Genomic DNA, 17085 nt, shown 5'->3' with positions numbered 1-17085 from the left:
CCCTCATGTATTGGATTAGTAACAGTCACCCAATGTTGCTTGTACGGGAAGACTACAGTCTATGCCTGAGCACTCCTGCTAGATTCTGATATAACTGGAAAAATGTAACAGCCCCGAGTTTGGCGGCCGTATGAAATGCTGGAGGAACCACAGATGTTTTTTTCAAGGGACGATCATTTACAAAGCATGATTTTGCCAAGTAAATGATTCCCCCCCCCCCCTTTAAAATAAACATCAGTGTTTGCCCAGCATCCCACATGGCTGACAAACATGGGGGCTATTACATATGGCCAAATTACTTTTTCAAAATGTCTACATTGTGAACGCCAACAGCTACAATGTCAACACTGATATTTTAAATTAAAACGTATATTATTTGCAGACTAACCATAATAGCAGCTTCACCCTAAATGCATGAGTTACATTTTTGACTATCGACATTCACAAATCTAACATTTTAAACATGTTAACATTTGGAATGTCAACATCTCCAGTTCTCTAAAAAAAATATATTGTTATGAGGCTGTAGGAGTTATCCAAATTTAAAGCACATATAAGAAACTGTTAATACAAATGAAATATTATGCAGGTATAAAGTAGTCCATGCCCCCCGCAGTGATGCCACTTCACCATCAAATAGGCACGGCTCTTTTGGAGCATAGATGTTTTATTTTTGCAAAGTCCCCTGGCTGTGACTATTTGGATGCCACTTACAAAACAATTGCTCAGTTTGCACTCATCCTCTATCTCATCCGCACTGTCTTCGTCAGAAACCTCCCCTTCCTCAGCATCTTCTGCCAGGTCATAAGGCAACTTTTTACCCTGAAAAAAAGACAATGCAAACTGATCAGAAGCAGAATATTCTTACATAAGTAAACAAAATATATCCAGGCAGAACAAAAGCGGCTTCAATGATGTGTTTGCCTTTGTTGAGTAAATAGCTCCTGCCTACTTTATTGCCTGTAAGTGTATGGCCATGTTGGCATGTTGACATTCTAAATGTTGACATTCAGGTGTTGTACCACAGGTTTCATTAATTGATTTCAACATAGCACATAAGCTGTAATATCCCTTTGAGGCCTGTGATGATTGTATTCATGCTGAAAATGGCTGTTACCTTTAGAGGCAGACAAACTAAAAAATTGAGAGGACTACTTGTACCTGACACTGCCATTAGTGGGCATCTAAGAGATAGTACCTTATATAGGGGCAGATTTTTCAGTGAGTGATATTCCAGCCAATAAGCTCCTACCATGTGTTTGAAAAAGGAGATTTAGGTGCTGATTGGCTGAGCCCCATTTATCATTTGTAATGAGTAAAAGTAAGATATCACTCTTAATAAATGTGCCCCATGGTGTTTAGCAGGAGACTACTCTACAATATACTTATCACTGTAAGCAAAGGATTATTGGTTAATTTTATATCTTTAGAAACTAATGGTGTATCTTCATACATTCTGTGTCTTGGTTAAATGTTAGTGCTTACTGAGTGTGTGTCAGAGATTAGCACTGGTACTATAAATAAATGGTACATCTTAATATAGGTTAATATCAAGCAGTAACACCCAGTTTACAATGCAAGATTAAAAAAAAGTGTACTACCTCATCTTTGCGGCCACAACTTACGTCAATGACGTTTGCCACATCCACAATAGCAGTATTGTCCCCTCGCGGGCTCGCTTTGCTCAACACGGGGCTCGGTGTCTCGCTTCGCTCACCACAACTTTACTAAAGGTAATACATGGTGGCGTGGACACAGGAGGGTGGCATGGACCCAGGGTAGTGTGGATTATGCTACGTAAGTACCATAGCATAAGCTGTGGCCGCAAAGATGAGGAAGTACCAAAAAAAAGACTCAGACTTTACCAGGACCTACAGACTTTACCAGGACCTAATAAACAGCAGTATGGTGTCTGTTTGTGAATATTGACTGATCTGGGCATTTGATGACAACTGATGGGGCAAATCAGATGTGAACAAGTTCTTATGTTTTTGACTGGTGATAACGTAAAAACTTGAGTATTACTCTTGTACTGTATGTCTGTTTCTTTTGTGATAAAGTTGAAGCTGATTTGTTCTCATTTGTTGGTTACCTGAAGTACTATTTCATTTCAATTGGGAATGACACCCACACAATACAGGTGGATTGTGAACTGGGGTGTTCCCTTTTGTGTTGGACCCATATTCTTTGAGTAATGAGATAATTAAATTACATTTATTCTAGAGATGTACAGCTTGGTTCTCCAGAAATTGGAATATCCCAGAATTTTGTTGATCAAAAGAATTAAAACCTGGTCTGGATTTCCCAAGAAGGGAATCAAGTTCCGGCTAGGATCTTCCTGCGGCCAAGTTTGAATATTAAATTTGAATTACAGATTGTAAAAATGACATGATTTTAGCCATTTTTTCAATTATTAAAACCAAGACCAAAATATGACATTTCACAGACTGATAAAGAGGTGTATTTAGTGAGTATTAATCACTTTCATTTAGAATTAATTTTGCTGCAAGCTAACCATCAGCCTGCAGGCCTAACATCAAAAACTCATTTTTGTTTTCAATGAGATTAATTGCAGACCTTTCATGAATTTATCACTATAAAAGCAACATCTGTTTCATGCTGCTGTATATTACAGGAACGTTGTTCTTGTGTCAGTTATCCAAAGCCTTCACCACAGTATTCTCCATACTCCATATTACAGTTTTACCTTGTATGTTTCAGTATATGTTATGATTTATAAGAATGATTACTCGCAAACGAGCATTGTTACACATTAACCTTTACCTTTATTAGTATCTTGCCCTTTAAGCTCTGGGGGCTGGGAAGCTGTTTGCATTCTCCAAGTGGAGCAGCCGATAAGTCAAGTTTATCCCCAAATATTTCTTTTAAGTACTGAGCAATTTTCCTTTGTTGCTGAATATTGCAATGGTTTTCAATAGAGAGAATTACAGGGTACCTGTAATAAAGAGCAAAGAAGAAATATATTTTTTACAGGGTACCTACAATAATAAAGAGTAAAGAAGAAATATATTTTTTACTTATGAACACATTGCGGTAAATTTACTTTTTTTATTTCTTTAGCACCTTTTAGAACATAAGATATAATCTGATTGGTTGCCCATAGCAACATTACATTTGAAAAATATTATTAGTACATTTCCTCCCTTAACTTTTTATTCCACTGGGCTACCCATAGTCATGAAAGAGCAGCATTGAATAGATGCTGTGCACATTTAACCCATCTCACTAAAATACCAAACCATATTTTTAAGACAGATGCAAAAAACACGAACAGTGAACATGCACAAAGTGCAAATGTCTAGCCCACATTCATACTGTAGGTACTGTAGAGCATTTACAAACATATTTCTAGCATTTATACTTGTGGAATGCACATTGCCCGGAGACACAAAGAGTGATCCAGCTTGATCTTGGTGCCCTCGCTACCTTTTATACAGATAGAAGCATAGCATTGGTTTATGAGTGCAGATGACCCTCATTTTATAGAATCGAGAAGAGGTCACATACTCATTTTTGACAAAGGCATGCTTGTTGATAGCCTCAACCACATCTTTAAAAGGGATTTTTGAGGTTAGTGTGTATCCGTGGTGCACAACTGGCTCGCCGTCTGGTCCATCCCAACAATCAACTGTAGAGAGAAGAAAGAACTTGTAAGCAGGGGAGGGTAGGTTTACGCAGGACTGTAGCAATCCAAATACTGAGCTACATATAGCACACAGTATGATACCCGGTGCCGGTTACACAAAGTTCTCAACCCTATTTTATAGGCAAAGCAAGAAACAGGAAATGGTTCTCTTGCTAACATTACATGTATGACAGATACTTACAATTTCCCACTTCAACCAATCCTGCATCTAGTTATGTCATTCATTGAGTAGTCTGACGCACACTGACCAGGAGGTGGCTCTCTTATACAGGTATATTTAGAAAATACTATTATTTTGTAAAGAGAAGTGAGGTCAGATATGGGGTTGGAACATTCAAGAGGAATGTCTAGGATATATCATGTGTATAGTATAATATGACGAGATCACAGGGACATCACATGTGAGATTTAGAGGGGAATGTAATATCCTGTGACAAGCAGGAAGTGCAAGGCTTTGTGCAATGTAAAGATTGCTGCTTTCAGGAAACAGGAGAGCTTGCATAAAGTTTTGTACTTTCTGCTTCTCACAAGCTATTATATCACCCCCCCCCCCCCCCCCCTTTGATAAGAGTTCATTTAAAGAGTTGTATTTAAAAATAGGCACATTGGATGCTATAATCACATCCCAAATCACAGGCTAAATTACCAACCATGCTCTGCTGCATAGTAATCCAGTATTCCAGGACGCTATATCTGTCTCATTGCATCAAAACACACAACTACTGCTCTGACTTATTCATAACATGGTACAGAACATATATTCACTGCAGATATTATTGCTTGTTCCCGCTGATAGCGCCACTGTATAGAGGTTTTATGCTAATTGTATTATTTGTTTCTTGTGCCTTTGTATCTGTAGAGAACATTAATAACTACTAATTGCTCTTTTTAATACAAAGGGATTATAATTGCTGTTTTGGAAAGGTTTATTTCTGCATTGCAGCAAGATAAAACAGCGATGCACTATAGCAGTATTAAGATGATTCATTAATGAACAACAAAGGGAATTATTATGCAATTCACCTAGATGCCTCAATTACTAAACAAGTGTTTGAAATAGTACTTTATCTCAAACACCTGTAGAATATAAAATGTATGTAATAGAAAATTCAACAAACAACAACATACCTTCTATGCATCGGCAGCCATCTTGTAACACCCATGCATACATGTCCACTTTAGACTGGGATAGGAGCTGGTCCCCAGTTAAATAAGTATTATGTGATGAAGCAATGTAGTAATTGGACAGAGGCTGCTCCATATCCTGGTAAATTTCCCCATGCAAAGGGTTAAATATGTCACCAGCAGGGCTTCTCATGTAACTGGTAAAACCTTAATGAAGGAAAATAGAAATGCTGTTATTTTTCTTGTGAAACTGTAACAGACCTAGTAAAGATTTACAATTTGAAGCAATATGTTATTAAGGGAATTTTTTTCCCTTTGAAACTTGGTTAAATGACAGAAGAACGTCTAACAAAGCTTAGTATGATTTATAAATACAAAATGTGTACTAAAACATTTTGTAGATGAGCAATTCTTCTTTGCTTCCGACTAATATTACTGTATTCTCAGAACTATTATTACATTTTTCAAAGAACGTCTCTATATTTCCAAAAATCTATAAACTAGAGACTGACATGCCATAATACAGGGATAGCCAACTCCAGTCCTCGAGAGCTCCCAACAGTGCACATTTTCCAGCTCACCTTGCATTTTAAAAGATCCACAGGTGGAGCTAAATACTTGACTTGTGATTCTGTGAGTTTAATGGAAAACGTGCACTGTTAGTAGCTCTCGAGGACTGGAGTTGGCTACCACTGCGGTAATATATGTACATCAGGTATATTTTAAAGGTACACCTGTGAAATTTATTTTATTGTATCACACAGCTGTGTGCAGAAAGCGAATGACATGCTGAAGTACAAAATTACTGTATACCAACTGGCCTACAATTACTGAACAGAAATGATCATAAAGCAGAAATTGAGGAAACAAAAACACCCCACCAGTTACAAAATTAGGAGTAAAGCCAACATTTATCAGGTTGAATACATAACTGGGTAGGTTATAGCCAGGGCCGTTTCTAGAGGCGGACAAGCCGTGCAGCTGCCCCGGGCGCCGCACGGCTTGTCCGCCTCTGTTAAATAGCAGGGGCGCCTGGCAGCTCCCCCCTTCCTCCTCTTCTAACAGTGCCGTGCCCCGCCCCAGCTACAGCAGATATCGTTCGGAGGGGAGCGCATCACGCGTCTCACTCTCTCCTTCCCCTGACTATGTCACTCACTGACAGAACTCGCGGGCCGGCAGCCAATCAGGAGCCAGCCCGCGAGATATGATTGTCTGTCGGCGGAGAGACGCGCTGCGTGATGCGCTCCCCTCCCCTTTCCTCCCCTGGGAAGCAGCAGCGGCGATGGAGGCGGCGGGGGACCCGGAGACCTGAACTCTGCTCTCCCCGGCAGCAGCAACAACAACAACGGTGAGTTGTGCTGCTGCTGGGATAATATGTTCTGGCACTGGGGGCACATATATGTCTGGCACTGGGGGCGCATATATGTCTGGTACTGTGGGGGCATGTCTGTCACTGGGCATATAAGTGGCACTGTGGGGGCATATATGTGGCACTGTGGGGGCATATATGTGGCACTGTGGGCATATGTGGCACTGTTGGGGTATATATGTGTGGCACTGTGGGGGCATATCTGGCACTGGGGGGCATATATGTCTGACACTGTTGGGGTATATATGTCTGGCACTGTGGGGGCATGTTTGTCACTTGGCATATATGTGGCACTGTGGGGGCATATGTAGCACTGTTGGGGTATATATGTGTGGCACTGGGGGGGCATATATCTCTGGCACTGTTGGGGCATATATGTCTGGCACTGTGGCGGCATGTTTGTCACTGCGCATATATGTGGCACTGTGGGGGCATATGTGTGGCACTGTGGGGGCATATATGTGGCACTGTGGGGGCATATATGTGGCACTGTGGGGGCATATATGTGTGGCACTGTGGCGGCATGTTTGTCACTGCGCATATATGTGGCACTGTGGGGGCATATGTGTGGCACTGTGGGGGCATATATGTGGCACTGTGGGGGCATATATGTGGCACTGTTGGGGCATATATATGTCTGGCACTGTGGCGGCATGTTTGTCACTGCGCATATATGTGGCACTGTGGGGGCATATGTGTGGCACTGTGGGGGCATATGTGTGGCACTGTGGGGGCATATATGTGGCACTGTGGGGGCATATATGTGTGGCACTGTGGGGGCATATATGTGTGGCACTGTGGGGGCATATATGTGGCACTGTGGGGGTATATATGTGTGGCACTGTGGGGGTATATATGTGTGTCACTGTGGGAGCATATCTGGCGCTGGGGGGCATACCTCGCACTATGGAGGCATATATGTGTGGTATATCTGACACTGTGGGGGCATATCTGGCACTAGTAATCGGCATCAGTTGTGTGGCAGCGGCGTGTGGGGCATAATGTGTAATGGGCATTACGGTGTGTGGGGAGTATTGTGTAATTGCCATCACTGTGTGGGGTCTAATGGGCATCATGGTGTGCGGTATAATGCGTAATTGCCATCACGGTGTGCAGCGTAATATGTAATTGTCATCACGGTGTGCAGCGTAATATGTAATTGTCATCACGGTGTGCAGCGTAATATGTAATTGTCATCATGGTGTGCAGCGTAATATGTAATTGTCATCACGGTGTGCAGTGTAATATGTATTTGTCATCACGCTGTGTGGCGTAATGTGTAATTGGCATCATGGTGTGCGGCGTAATATGTAATTGTCATCATGGTGTGCGGCGTAATATGTAATTGTCATCATGGTGTGTGGCGTAATGTGTAATTGGCATCATGGATAAACAGTGTATAATGATTTAAGTAGTCTGTCATTGTTTGGCCTTGATCTGTGAGTTGTACTAGGTCACTGTGTGGGCCTTTATATTTTCAGCCCGCCAACTTAAGTGCGGAAGGACAATGACAATTCCTGCAGTAACCAATGTCTGGTCATGCAGGTTGCAAAAGTGAGATGTAAGGTGATTGGTTCCTGCTAGACCACACCCCTTTTTAACATTAAGCCACGCCTGTTTTGTTAAGCCCCACCCCCATTTCGCTGCGAGCGCCTTCGGCGCGTGCAATTTATTCGCTAACATTTTCTGGGGGGGGGGGGGGGGCGCATTTTTTCTTCTTCGCCCTGGAAGCAAAATTGTCTAGAAACGGCCCTGGTTATAGCTATGTGGTACGGTACATGTATATGGAAGGTAGAGAGTGGTAACCAGTTTCTGCAGATCCACTTACTGGTTTTTAATAAATCCTGTAACTTTTAATTAAAGGAACTTGATCTATTACTTTAATCAGCAAAATACACAGGTTGGGGGTAGGGTATCAGCATGTCGCATATAAATGACAATGAAATGAGGTATGACAATGAGCACCTAATGACACATACAACATGTACTGTATATAAAATCTTTGTGTGAAACATGAAAGGTATGGTAATAGAGGAAAGTATAACCTAATGCAGCTGCTATTCAAATGGTAACTATTATTATTAAGTACTTTTTGTAAGTACCACTTGCACACAGTAAGTGCTGGAGCAAGGAACATTAACTTATTGTAACACATGGGGCTTTTGTATCAATTATCGGATTTCATCATGATATTGTTCATTATCGTCACCGGGACCCGCTGAACATGCAGGTCATTGGCTATATAGTTGGGCTCCATGCAAAGTTTTCGCGAGGGCTTCCACCTGCTGCCCATGGTCAGGAATAGAACATATGCACATGGAGCTTTCACAAAGAAAATGGCCCCCTCATGCAACGGGTCCAGTGGGAGCTAAAGCCCATGCTACCACTGCATTGCCTTTGGCTGAACGCGTCCCAGAAAAACAAGTATGAGTTGTTAATATTAATAAAGTATTCAATAAAAAGCTACAAAATGAATAAGGGCAAAAACATTTTTGCCAGTTGATACAGTATAGCAGAGGAGGACAACGCTTATGAAGTCTGACCTATTTTTCAAAAGTGTACTAATGGATACAGCCTAGAATGTAAAATAAAGTTAGTTTCAAAACTAATGTACCATCTGTGACCTTGTTTTTAAAACCTTAGGGCTTCTGCAATTACTGTAGCATTCAAATAAAACAAGCCAATCATTTCCAATTCATTAGTTAATAAAAAGTTCCAGAACATTCAGTAGTTGAAAACCAATCCTTAAAATTTATCATCGTCATCCAAGTCAATTATTATACACAATTACAACATGAATATGATTTACGGATCAAACTAGCAGGAGTTTATTGTAACTATCTACCCAAATATACTGTTGGTTTTCAGAGGAAAAACTGAAAGTAATTAGGTAGTTCTAGCTTCATCAAGGGGGGGGGGGTTGTTTTGCAGTGTAAAGGTGGTGCTGAGAGCTCAACAAGGTGATATGATTACAGAGTCAGCTATTGATAGTTGTTGAAATAACGAAATAGCTCGAGTCATACAGAATAGGGTATTTTGAAATATGGGTGTAAATATACAAAATGTCATGTTTGGATCCTTATTAACCCCTTGAGTGGTGAGTTTTGCTGGGGCAGGACAAACCTACGAGGGCAGGTTTGTCCTGCCCCAGCAAAACTCACCACAGAGCTGTGGGACACCCGCTCCCCCGTCACCCCCCTCCCCATCATCTTTGCTCCGGGATATCATACTCCGGAGCTCCCGGGTCCTGCCACCGCAGCAGCCTAATTAGTTCATAATAGGTGGCAGGCTCTGGGATGTCTGTGGCACCTCGGGAGGACTCAGGGGCCCAAACTTCCGAGTCCCCCAAAGCCGCCCCGAACATCCCAGAGCCTGCCCGCCTGCTTACTTATACAACTAATGGCGCAACACCTCACGGGAGAGGTGAGGGGGAGCGATGGGAGGGCAGAGGAGAGCGGCTGCTGGGGGGTGCCCGAGCAGGTGTTGCGCCAGTGCTGCACAGCTGCAGGCACCACTGGCGCACACCTTCTTCTTAGTAGTATGTGGCCGCTGGGGGGGTGCCCTAAGAGGTGATGCGCCAGTGGTGCACAGCTGCAGGCACCACTGGCGCACACTTCTTCTTAGTGGAAAATTTCCGGGCATACCACTCAAGTGGTTAAAATAGACTAAAGAAGTTGGCCATAAATAACATATCTATAGTTAGGGTAGGGGTATCAGCATGTAGCATATAAAAGACAATGAAATGAGGTGTGACGATGAGCACCTAATGACACATACAACATGTATATAAAATCTTTGTATGAAGCCATGAAAGGTATGGTAATTGATGAAAGTATGACCTACTGCAGCTGCTATTCAAATGGTAACTATAAGTATTAAGTACTTATTGTAAGTACCACTTGCCACAGTTGTAAGTACCAACCACAGTTGCACAGTAATCCTAGTTTGTGTTACCGATGAGACCATGAACCAATTAGATATGTGTTACTGTGCTATTGTTTATGCAGCTCCAAATTACTAGAATAGAATAGTGTATAGTGTATAATTTTATATAGGAGCACTTGAGTTATAATAGTTAATGTGTGAAATAAAATATACGTATATATAAAGTAAATATACATGAAAAGTGCATAGAGAGAGAGATTTTTTTTTTTTTTTTACTATTTCGCAGGTGCTGTGAATTTTTTCCGGTCGAACCAGTCACACAGATACATGAAGATTTAGGGGGGTATTCAATGTAAGGGGCACGGCTGTCGAGCTAGCGTAACAGCCGTGCCCCTGCCCCGTTCTCGCTTTGCTCGACTGGACCTCGGCAGTCGGGATTCAATGTCCCGGCCGCCGAGCAGGGGGCGTGGCCACGAGCTGAGGCCGGAAATACTCGAGCTCCGGCCGGGAGCTCGACTATTACCGGCTTTTATAGGCAGAACAAGCCCGACAGCTTCTGAAGTTGGGCTCGTTCTGCCGAGAACCCCTGTTCAATGCTGTCAGGGAAGACAGCATTGAATAGGGCCCGCAGCTATCTCCCCCATCGGGAGATGGCTGCGGGAGCACGACAGCCATTGAATACCCCCCTTAGACTTTCTCTTCTCCATTTCCCAATGTCATCTTCCAATAATAATTTGGTTCACACAGCATGCTGAATATATATATATAGATAGATAGATTGCGGTTCAGCCCAGCACACCCTTGCAATTATATACAAATGTCCATGGGTGTATTATGCATGTTTCAACAGCTACAGACAGTGGCACTCCATGAGTTATCAAGTGACAAAGGTGAATTTATTTCCAACGTTTCGGGGAGTGGCTACCCCTTTCTCAAGGTGTACAGTGCAACAGGTGATACAAACCAAACCATATTTATACATAACAATGTGCTTACGCACGTTTGCGGTGCACGGAGGGGCCGTGGTATAAGCCGGAAGTGCTGGGGCGGGTCAGTACTCCAGTCCCAGCACTTCCGGCTTAGACCAGAAGTTCGAGAAAATGTGCCACGGCGCCTCCGTGCACCGCAAATGTGAGTAAGAACATTGGAAATAATTTCACCTTTGCCACTTGATAACTCATGGAGTGCCACTGTCTGTACCTGCTGAGACATATATATATATATATATATATATATATATATATATATATATATATATATTTAATTATAAATACCTCATTTCTTCACAGAAGAATATTTATCTCAATTATAAGAAAGTCATACTGTACCTTCTATTCCCAGCACATTTTGTTCCTTGTTTTCTTCTGATACTTCAAACTTCTGTATAATGTCAAGACAGTATTCTGTTGTCACGTTATTCATCTGTATGGAGAAAATGACAGCACTGTTGTGAGATGTTCTCTTCTATAGTACGCTGAGTGTTAATTCAGTGGAAAGTCTGGACCCAGGGCTATGGCAGAACTCCCTTTGATAAAGCTGGAGAGGCAGTGAACCATAAATAAACTGTCAGCACAACAGTTATAAATATTGAATTTTTAGTAGTTCTCCAAAAGATCTTACTTTTCATCTCCAAAGGATGGAGTATATAGGGCATAAAACAAAGACCAGATGCCATAAAAACACATTCATATTTTCAATTTGTGTCACCCGTCTACATCATTGAGTATGTGGTATATATGTAGTTAGATCATTTAGAAAGAAACTGCAAATCGCCCGAGTTTTAATAAATGATGTGAGCGATCTACGTCACCCTCACTCCAGTAATACCTAACCTTTATTTAAATTATTATTTTCTTTTTGCTTACCAAAAATCTCCCATACTAAATTACTCAGCACAAATCTCTTGTGCAAATCGTTCAGTGTGTATGGGAGATCTAGACTGTGGGAATTCTCCCACACTATATTGCTCAGAACACATCTCTTGCTCAAATCTCCCTGTGTGTAATATGCCCGTGAAAGATGCAATCTATTTGCTTCATATATTAAATTGATATTTTTAAATCATCCTGAAGCATGTTTGTTTAGGAATGAAATTAGTACTTTAGTGTTGAATTTGCAAGTGTATTTAGGTGTGTTTTAGCGTTCTCTATGATGCCATGTCTCCTTTTATAAACTTTTTTCTGCTGGTGCCATCTTTGTACATTCACTACTCTGTTTCCAAAAGTATGTTTATACCTTTGTTCATTTCAATATACAGATTTTATTTGAAGAATACATTTTAGTGATACTTTATCATCTTAACATATATAGTATCATACAAGCATATCTAACTCTTGGGGGCACATTTATTAGATGGCAAAATACCTATGACTGCGGACAATGGGTGTTTTCATTGGCAATAGAATTTGCCCTATACATCAAGGGCCATTGACCTTGATTGCACTTCAATAGAAGTGGCCTTAAGCGTCACCATGCAAAGCACACAGAGTCTATTTAACAATCATCACATGTACCGCTGCAATCTTATTCTGTTATCACCTTCTCAGGATGATCTACACATTATTGAACTGACAGTGATCCTTCTATATGCCTTGTATACCACTCATTGATTGTCATACAAAAAAACAACGATTATATAATATTTGTTTTAAAATGTTGCTTATTATTGCATTACTGCTATTTATATTGGTGGCTGTATGAAGTCTCCATTTCATATTATCAGCTTTGATAACAGCAAAGCAACATACTGTAGTTGAGCATCTCTGAAAAAATCTCCACTATGACCTGATTTATTTTTCCGGGACATTGCTGGATGACAGTTCATTGACAGATGGCATATTGACTGAGACTTACATATGAACTGAGGGACATGTCTAGAATACTAGAGTCTAGAATAAATACAGGCTATGACCAGAATCGCTCGTGCCATTGACCTTAAGGAATCGGTAAGTCCATTTTTAAATAATTGGTTTCCATTCATCAGCCACTATTCCTAAAATATGGTGATACAATCGAAAAATGCATTGAGCAATATTCACAAACCCAAGGGCGTAACTACCATAGGTGCAAGGGATGCAGCTGCTATTGGGCCCAGAGCTGAAAGGGGCCCATCTTTACTGTCTAAGTAATATGTTTTACATACATTTATCACCGTCAGTCGCTAAATAGGGGCCCTTACAAACTTTTGCTAGGGGGCCTACGAACATCTAGCTACGCCCCAGCACAAACCATTTTGAAAAAGTTTTATAGCGGAAGATGTCTAGTGTGTTTAGAAGAATGATTTCCCTTTTGAAAAAAAGTCTTGGAATGTTTTTAAATGCGCTTTTAAGCCTCCTTTACTTATAGCATACGTTTCTACCCTCCCGAATGATCAGGAGGCTCCCAAAAATCGGCAAAACCCTGCACGGCCAAGAAGCCGCGCCGCACACAGACGTTTAGAATTGTGGGGATGGCCACAGCTCGGCAGCCGTCCCTTCCAGTGGTGACATCCGGCTGCAACTGGGTGGCCGGGACGTGGCCATCCCGTGTGAATGGACACAATCATGTCCATCATTAATACTGTGTACGGCACGGCTTTTGCAGGAGCCGGAGCGTGTGAAAGGGACTAACCCTCCCAACCCTCTGGAAAGGCGGGCTTCCCTTGTACTGCATGAATGGAGTCATACAAAGCTTACGAAGGTTGTTTATAGAGCTATTTGGTTTAATTTAGTTAAATAAAATAAATTCAGTTTCAAACCTTTTGTTCCTGTTTCAGAAACTGTGCAAGTTCTTCCACGGTTACATGATCTTTCTTGTCACTGTAACTTAAAAGGAGGAGGTACAGATCTCTCCGTAATGACATCATCTTGTAAAACACAGAGAACTCCTCAAAGGTTAACGTGCCCTGATTTTCATCAGTATCTGCTTCCTGCAAAACAAATAGTTTCATATAAAACATATGAACACGCTCAGACCAGTCAATAAAAGTGAACAAACACATAATGAGTATATATCTTTTAATACGTAGACTAATCACCGTTCTTTGCAGGTAGCTAGCAGCAATTGAAATTGGGATGGGGTTGATCATGGAAGAAAGAAGAGAGACCCTGACATAGGGAAAAAATAGTCTGTTATTTGTGATAAAATGACTTCGGAGTTTAGGCGCAGAATAAAATGCATACAGCAGGGGGCACTGCAATAGATCTCATTGGATCACTCTCAGAAGGAATGTGTAAAAGACACCTAAAGATGATGTTGCCCACTGGGTCATTCAGAAGCTATTATATTCCAGGTACATATTGGGAATGCCGCAAAAAAATCCAAAAATGCTATTTCAGAGTTTAGGCCTCATTACAGGTCTAGGATATGCCACCCCTACGGAGTCCGAGAAGGAGCAGATTCATAAAAAGGAGGTAAATTATGAGAGTATGAGTGCTGAGTCCTGGAAGATCATGGAGTGGAGGAATCTGAGGCGGTAATAAAAGGTATCAAATATTTGAGGTCAATAAGTACAAGAATAAAGAAATGATCCTTGTATTTTGCTGTGAGGATGTCATTGTAACTTGATGAGGGTGGTTTCTGTGGTGTGAAGATGCAGAAAGTCAGATTGAAGTGTGACAAGGAGGGCGTGGGAGGAGGGGAGGAGAGGAAGGCAATTAAGTGATTGTATACAACCTGCTTATGGAGACTGGATTTAACGGGAAGGAGAGGTGGAGTAGTACTGTATTATTTATAAATTTATAAATTACCCCTTTTACACCAAAATCCCTGGTCGGACCCTGGTCTTTGAACAGGGGAGTTTCCAGGGTTGGACCCAGCTTCATACCCCATTTACACAGCACTGTGACCCAGGTCGGACCCAGGTCTGCGCTGTTTACACTCAACCTGGGTCAGCACTGCTTTTCCCTATGGATGACATTAAAAATTTATTTTTTAGGACCGATAAACTGCGATCTAACCTTCCCTCAATGATGTAAAATAAAAATTAAAAGACATGACAAGTTAGCATTGAAAAATGTTGGTTTGTTTGATTTGTAAAATATTTTTCAAAAAGTTTTATTCAGTGCTCAAGCACACTTCGTGGTATAAAAGTGCAGCATCACCCATGTGCTCTACCCAGCCCCTTCCCCTGCAGCCGCAGACCGAATCTTCCATGTGCTCCCCCCAGCCCCCCCCCCCCCCCCCAAAAAAATAATATAAATAATACTGCATCCAATTAGGATTTGTGTGCCCGTATCCTTCCTGGCTGCTGTCTTTTGCCACTGCAGCGCACTGTGGAACAGCGTCCAGCACTTCTGGTATCCTTTCAGCACTACCCGGATGTCCCAACCTGGGTTGGGACCATTTACACCACCCATGACCCAGGTCCAACCAGTGTTCAACCCTGGTCAGGACCTGGGTAGGAGACCAGTGTTACTGGACCTGGGTTGGCCCCTTTTACACCAAAGCTGACCTGGGTCCGACCTGGGTCCAACCTGGGTTATTCCTTGGTGTAAAAGGGGTATTAGATTGAGAGGAAAATGTAAGAGATAGGAGAGACCAGAAAATGGATACATTGACCAGGTGTTCACAAAGGGGAACAGGCATCAGGAGGGAGGTATTGGAGGAGGCGAGAGGGGATGGGGTAGAGAAGGATGTGAGGATGTTGCAGACACTTAAGACCAGGGTGGAATACAAAAATAGTAAATCTCAAGGTAGGGGGAAGACATGTCATGACAGATCAAGGGGACAAGGGCAATCTTTGAGAAAGCAGATCAGAGTGTGTGCAAAGGTAAGTGAGAAAGGTTATAGGCAAAAGACAATAGAAACAACAGAAGCAAGGGCAGAGGTGAAGTATCATCATGCCACTTCTCACACTCCCTTATTGGTTCTTACTTCCCATACTCACTATCTCTCATAACACCAGTTGACTAATAAAGATGTCCAATATGATTATTATGTCTGTATAATGTAGCCTCAATAAGATATCACAAACTTGCATAATCATGTTAATTATGTATAATTGTAGGTATGTGTCCTTTCTGTTATGCATGTCACCTAAAAGTTAGTTCACAATCCCGTACTTATTGAATGGAGAAATTCTATACAGGATTCCTATATTGTTTTATGAAAGTAATTACTTTGTTCCGAAGCTGTGAGCAGACAGATATCAGTTGGATAATTCAGCTCTAACTGCTGTAAATTTGGTTGTATTTAATAAAGTGTTATTAAAAATGTAAGCCTGTTTGAAATCATTATTTAATGTTATAAAGAACTAATTTTAATAAAAGCCCCTATTGCGAAACCAACGTTGGTGTGATTTGTAACAGCCTTTGTTCTAAGATATATGGGCATCGACACTGAAAATACAGTGGGAAACTGGAAATGTAATGTGGAGTCTGTCATTTTCCTTCAGATTCTGACTTTTTTCTATTCCAGTTTAAAAAGTCTGGTTACTACTGTATGCCCTGCTTCTGTTCTCTGAAATACATAGCGTCTACATGCATAAAATATAATTTTAAATACAAATTCAGTCTGTAGTTCGACCACTTCATTTTATCAACAGTCATATATGAGAACACTACAAAGAAGGATATCATGGAATGGCTGCTGGACACATACAGGTATGTTCACTGATGTGTACAGTATATACAAAGGACTGACGAGCACTGGAAGCATGTGATATGGTCAGATGGATCGTCCTTTTCTATATTTTCATCAAACAGACTACGGGCGAAATTTAATAGGATGAGAGAATCAGAAAGTGAGAGATTTGGTAGGAAATCTCTAGGTTTTTTTTTTTTAAGGTGGCAATCATTTACACTGCAAAATCAAACTGGTTTTGCAGTGTAAATGATTGCTGCTTTAAAAAACCCCTGGAGATTTCTTACTAAATCTCTCACTTTCTGATTCTCTCATCCTATTACATTTCACCCCTGATGTGATGCCAACTAAAATTAGTATATGTGATTATCTTAAAGGTTAAAGATTCTTGAGTTTATAATTAATTGGGCTCATTGTCATAGCATGTTGTGTGTGTACAGCCACTGCTTTAAAAGGGAAGGTCAACACTAATCGCTAC

General features: G+C 41.2%; 1 protein-coding gene across 3 annotated transcripts in view; it reads right to left on the bottom strand.

Moving 5' to 3' along the window:
- The window catches only part of PLCH1 (phospholipase C eta 1), a 155832-nt gene that overhangs the window by 63787 nt on the left and 74960 nt on the right, over nt 1-17085 (bottom strand). For all 3 annotated transcript variants that reach the window (XM_083177900.1, XM_083177899.1, XM_083177901.1), the window contains exons 5-10: nt 13783-13953; nt 11375-11468; nt 4796-4999; nt 3529-3649; nt 2785-2956; nt 715-822 (exon numbers count right to left, since the gene is read on the bottom strand). In XM_083177900.1, coding sequence (XP_083034026.1) covers nt 715-822; nt 2785-2956; nt 3529-3649; nt 4796-4999; nt 11375-11468; nt 13783-13953 — 870 coding nt within the window. The remainder of the gene's footprint in view (nt 1-714; nt 823-2784; nt 2957-3528; nt 3650-4795; nt 5000-11374; nt 11469-13782; nt 13954-17085) is intronic.

Source organism: Crinia signifera, chromosome 3, assembly GCF_055691185.1.
Source record: "Crinia signifera chromosome 3, ASM5569118v1, whole genome shotgun sequence".
NCBI classification, from domain to species: Eukaryota; Metazoa; Chordata; class Amphibia; order Anura; family Myobatrachidae; genus Crinia; species Crinia signifera.
This window is presented reverse-complemented; position numbering and strand designations above follow the sequence as displayed.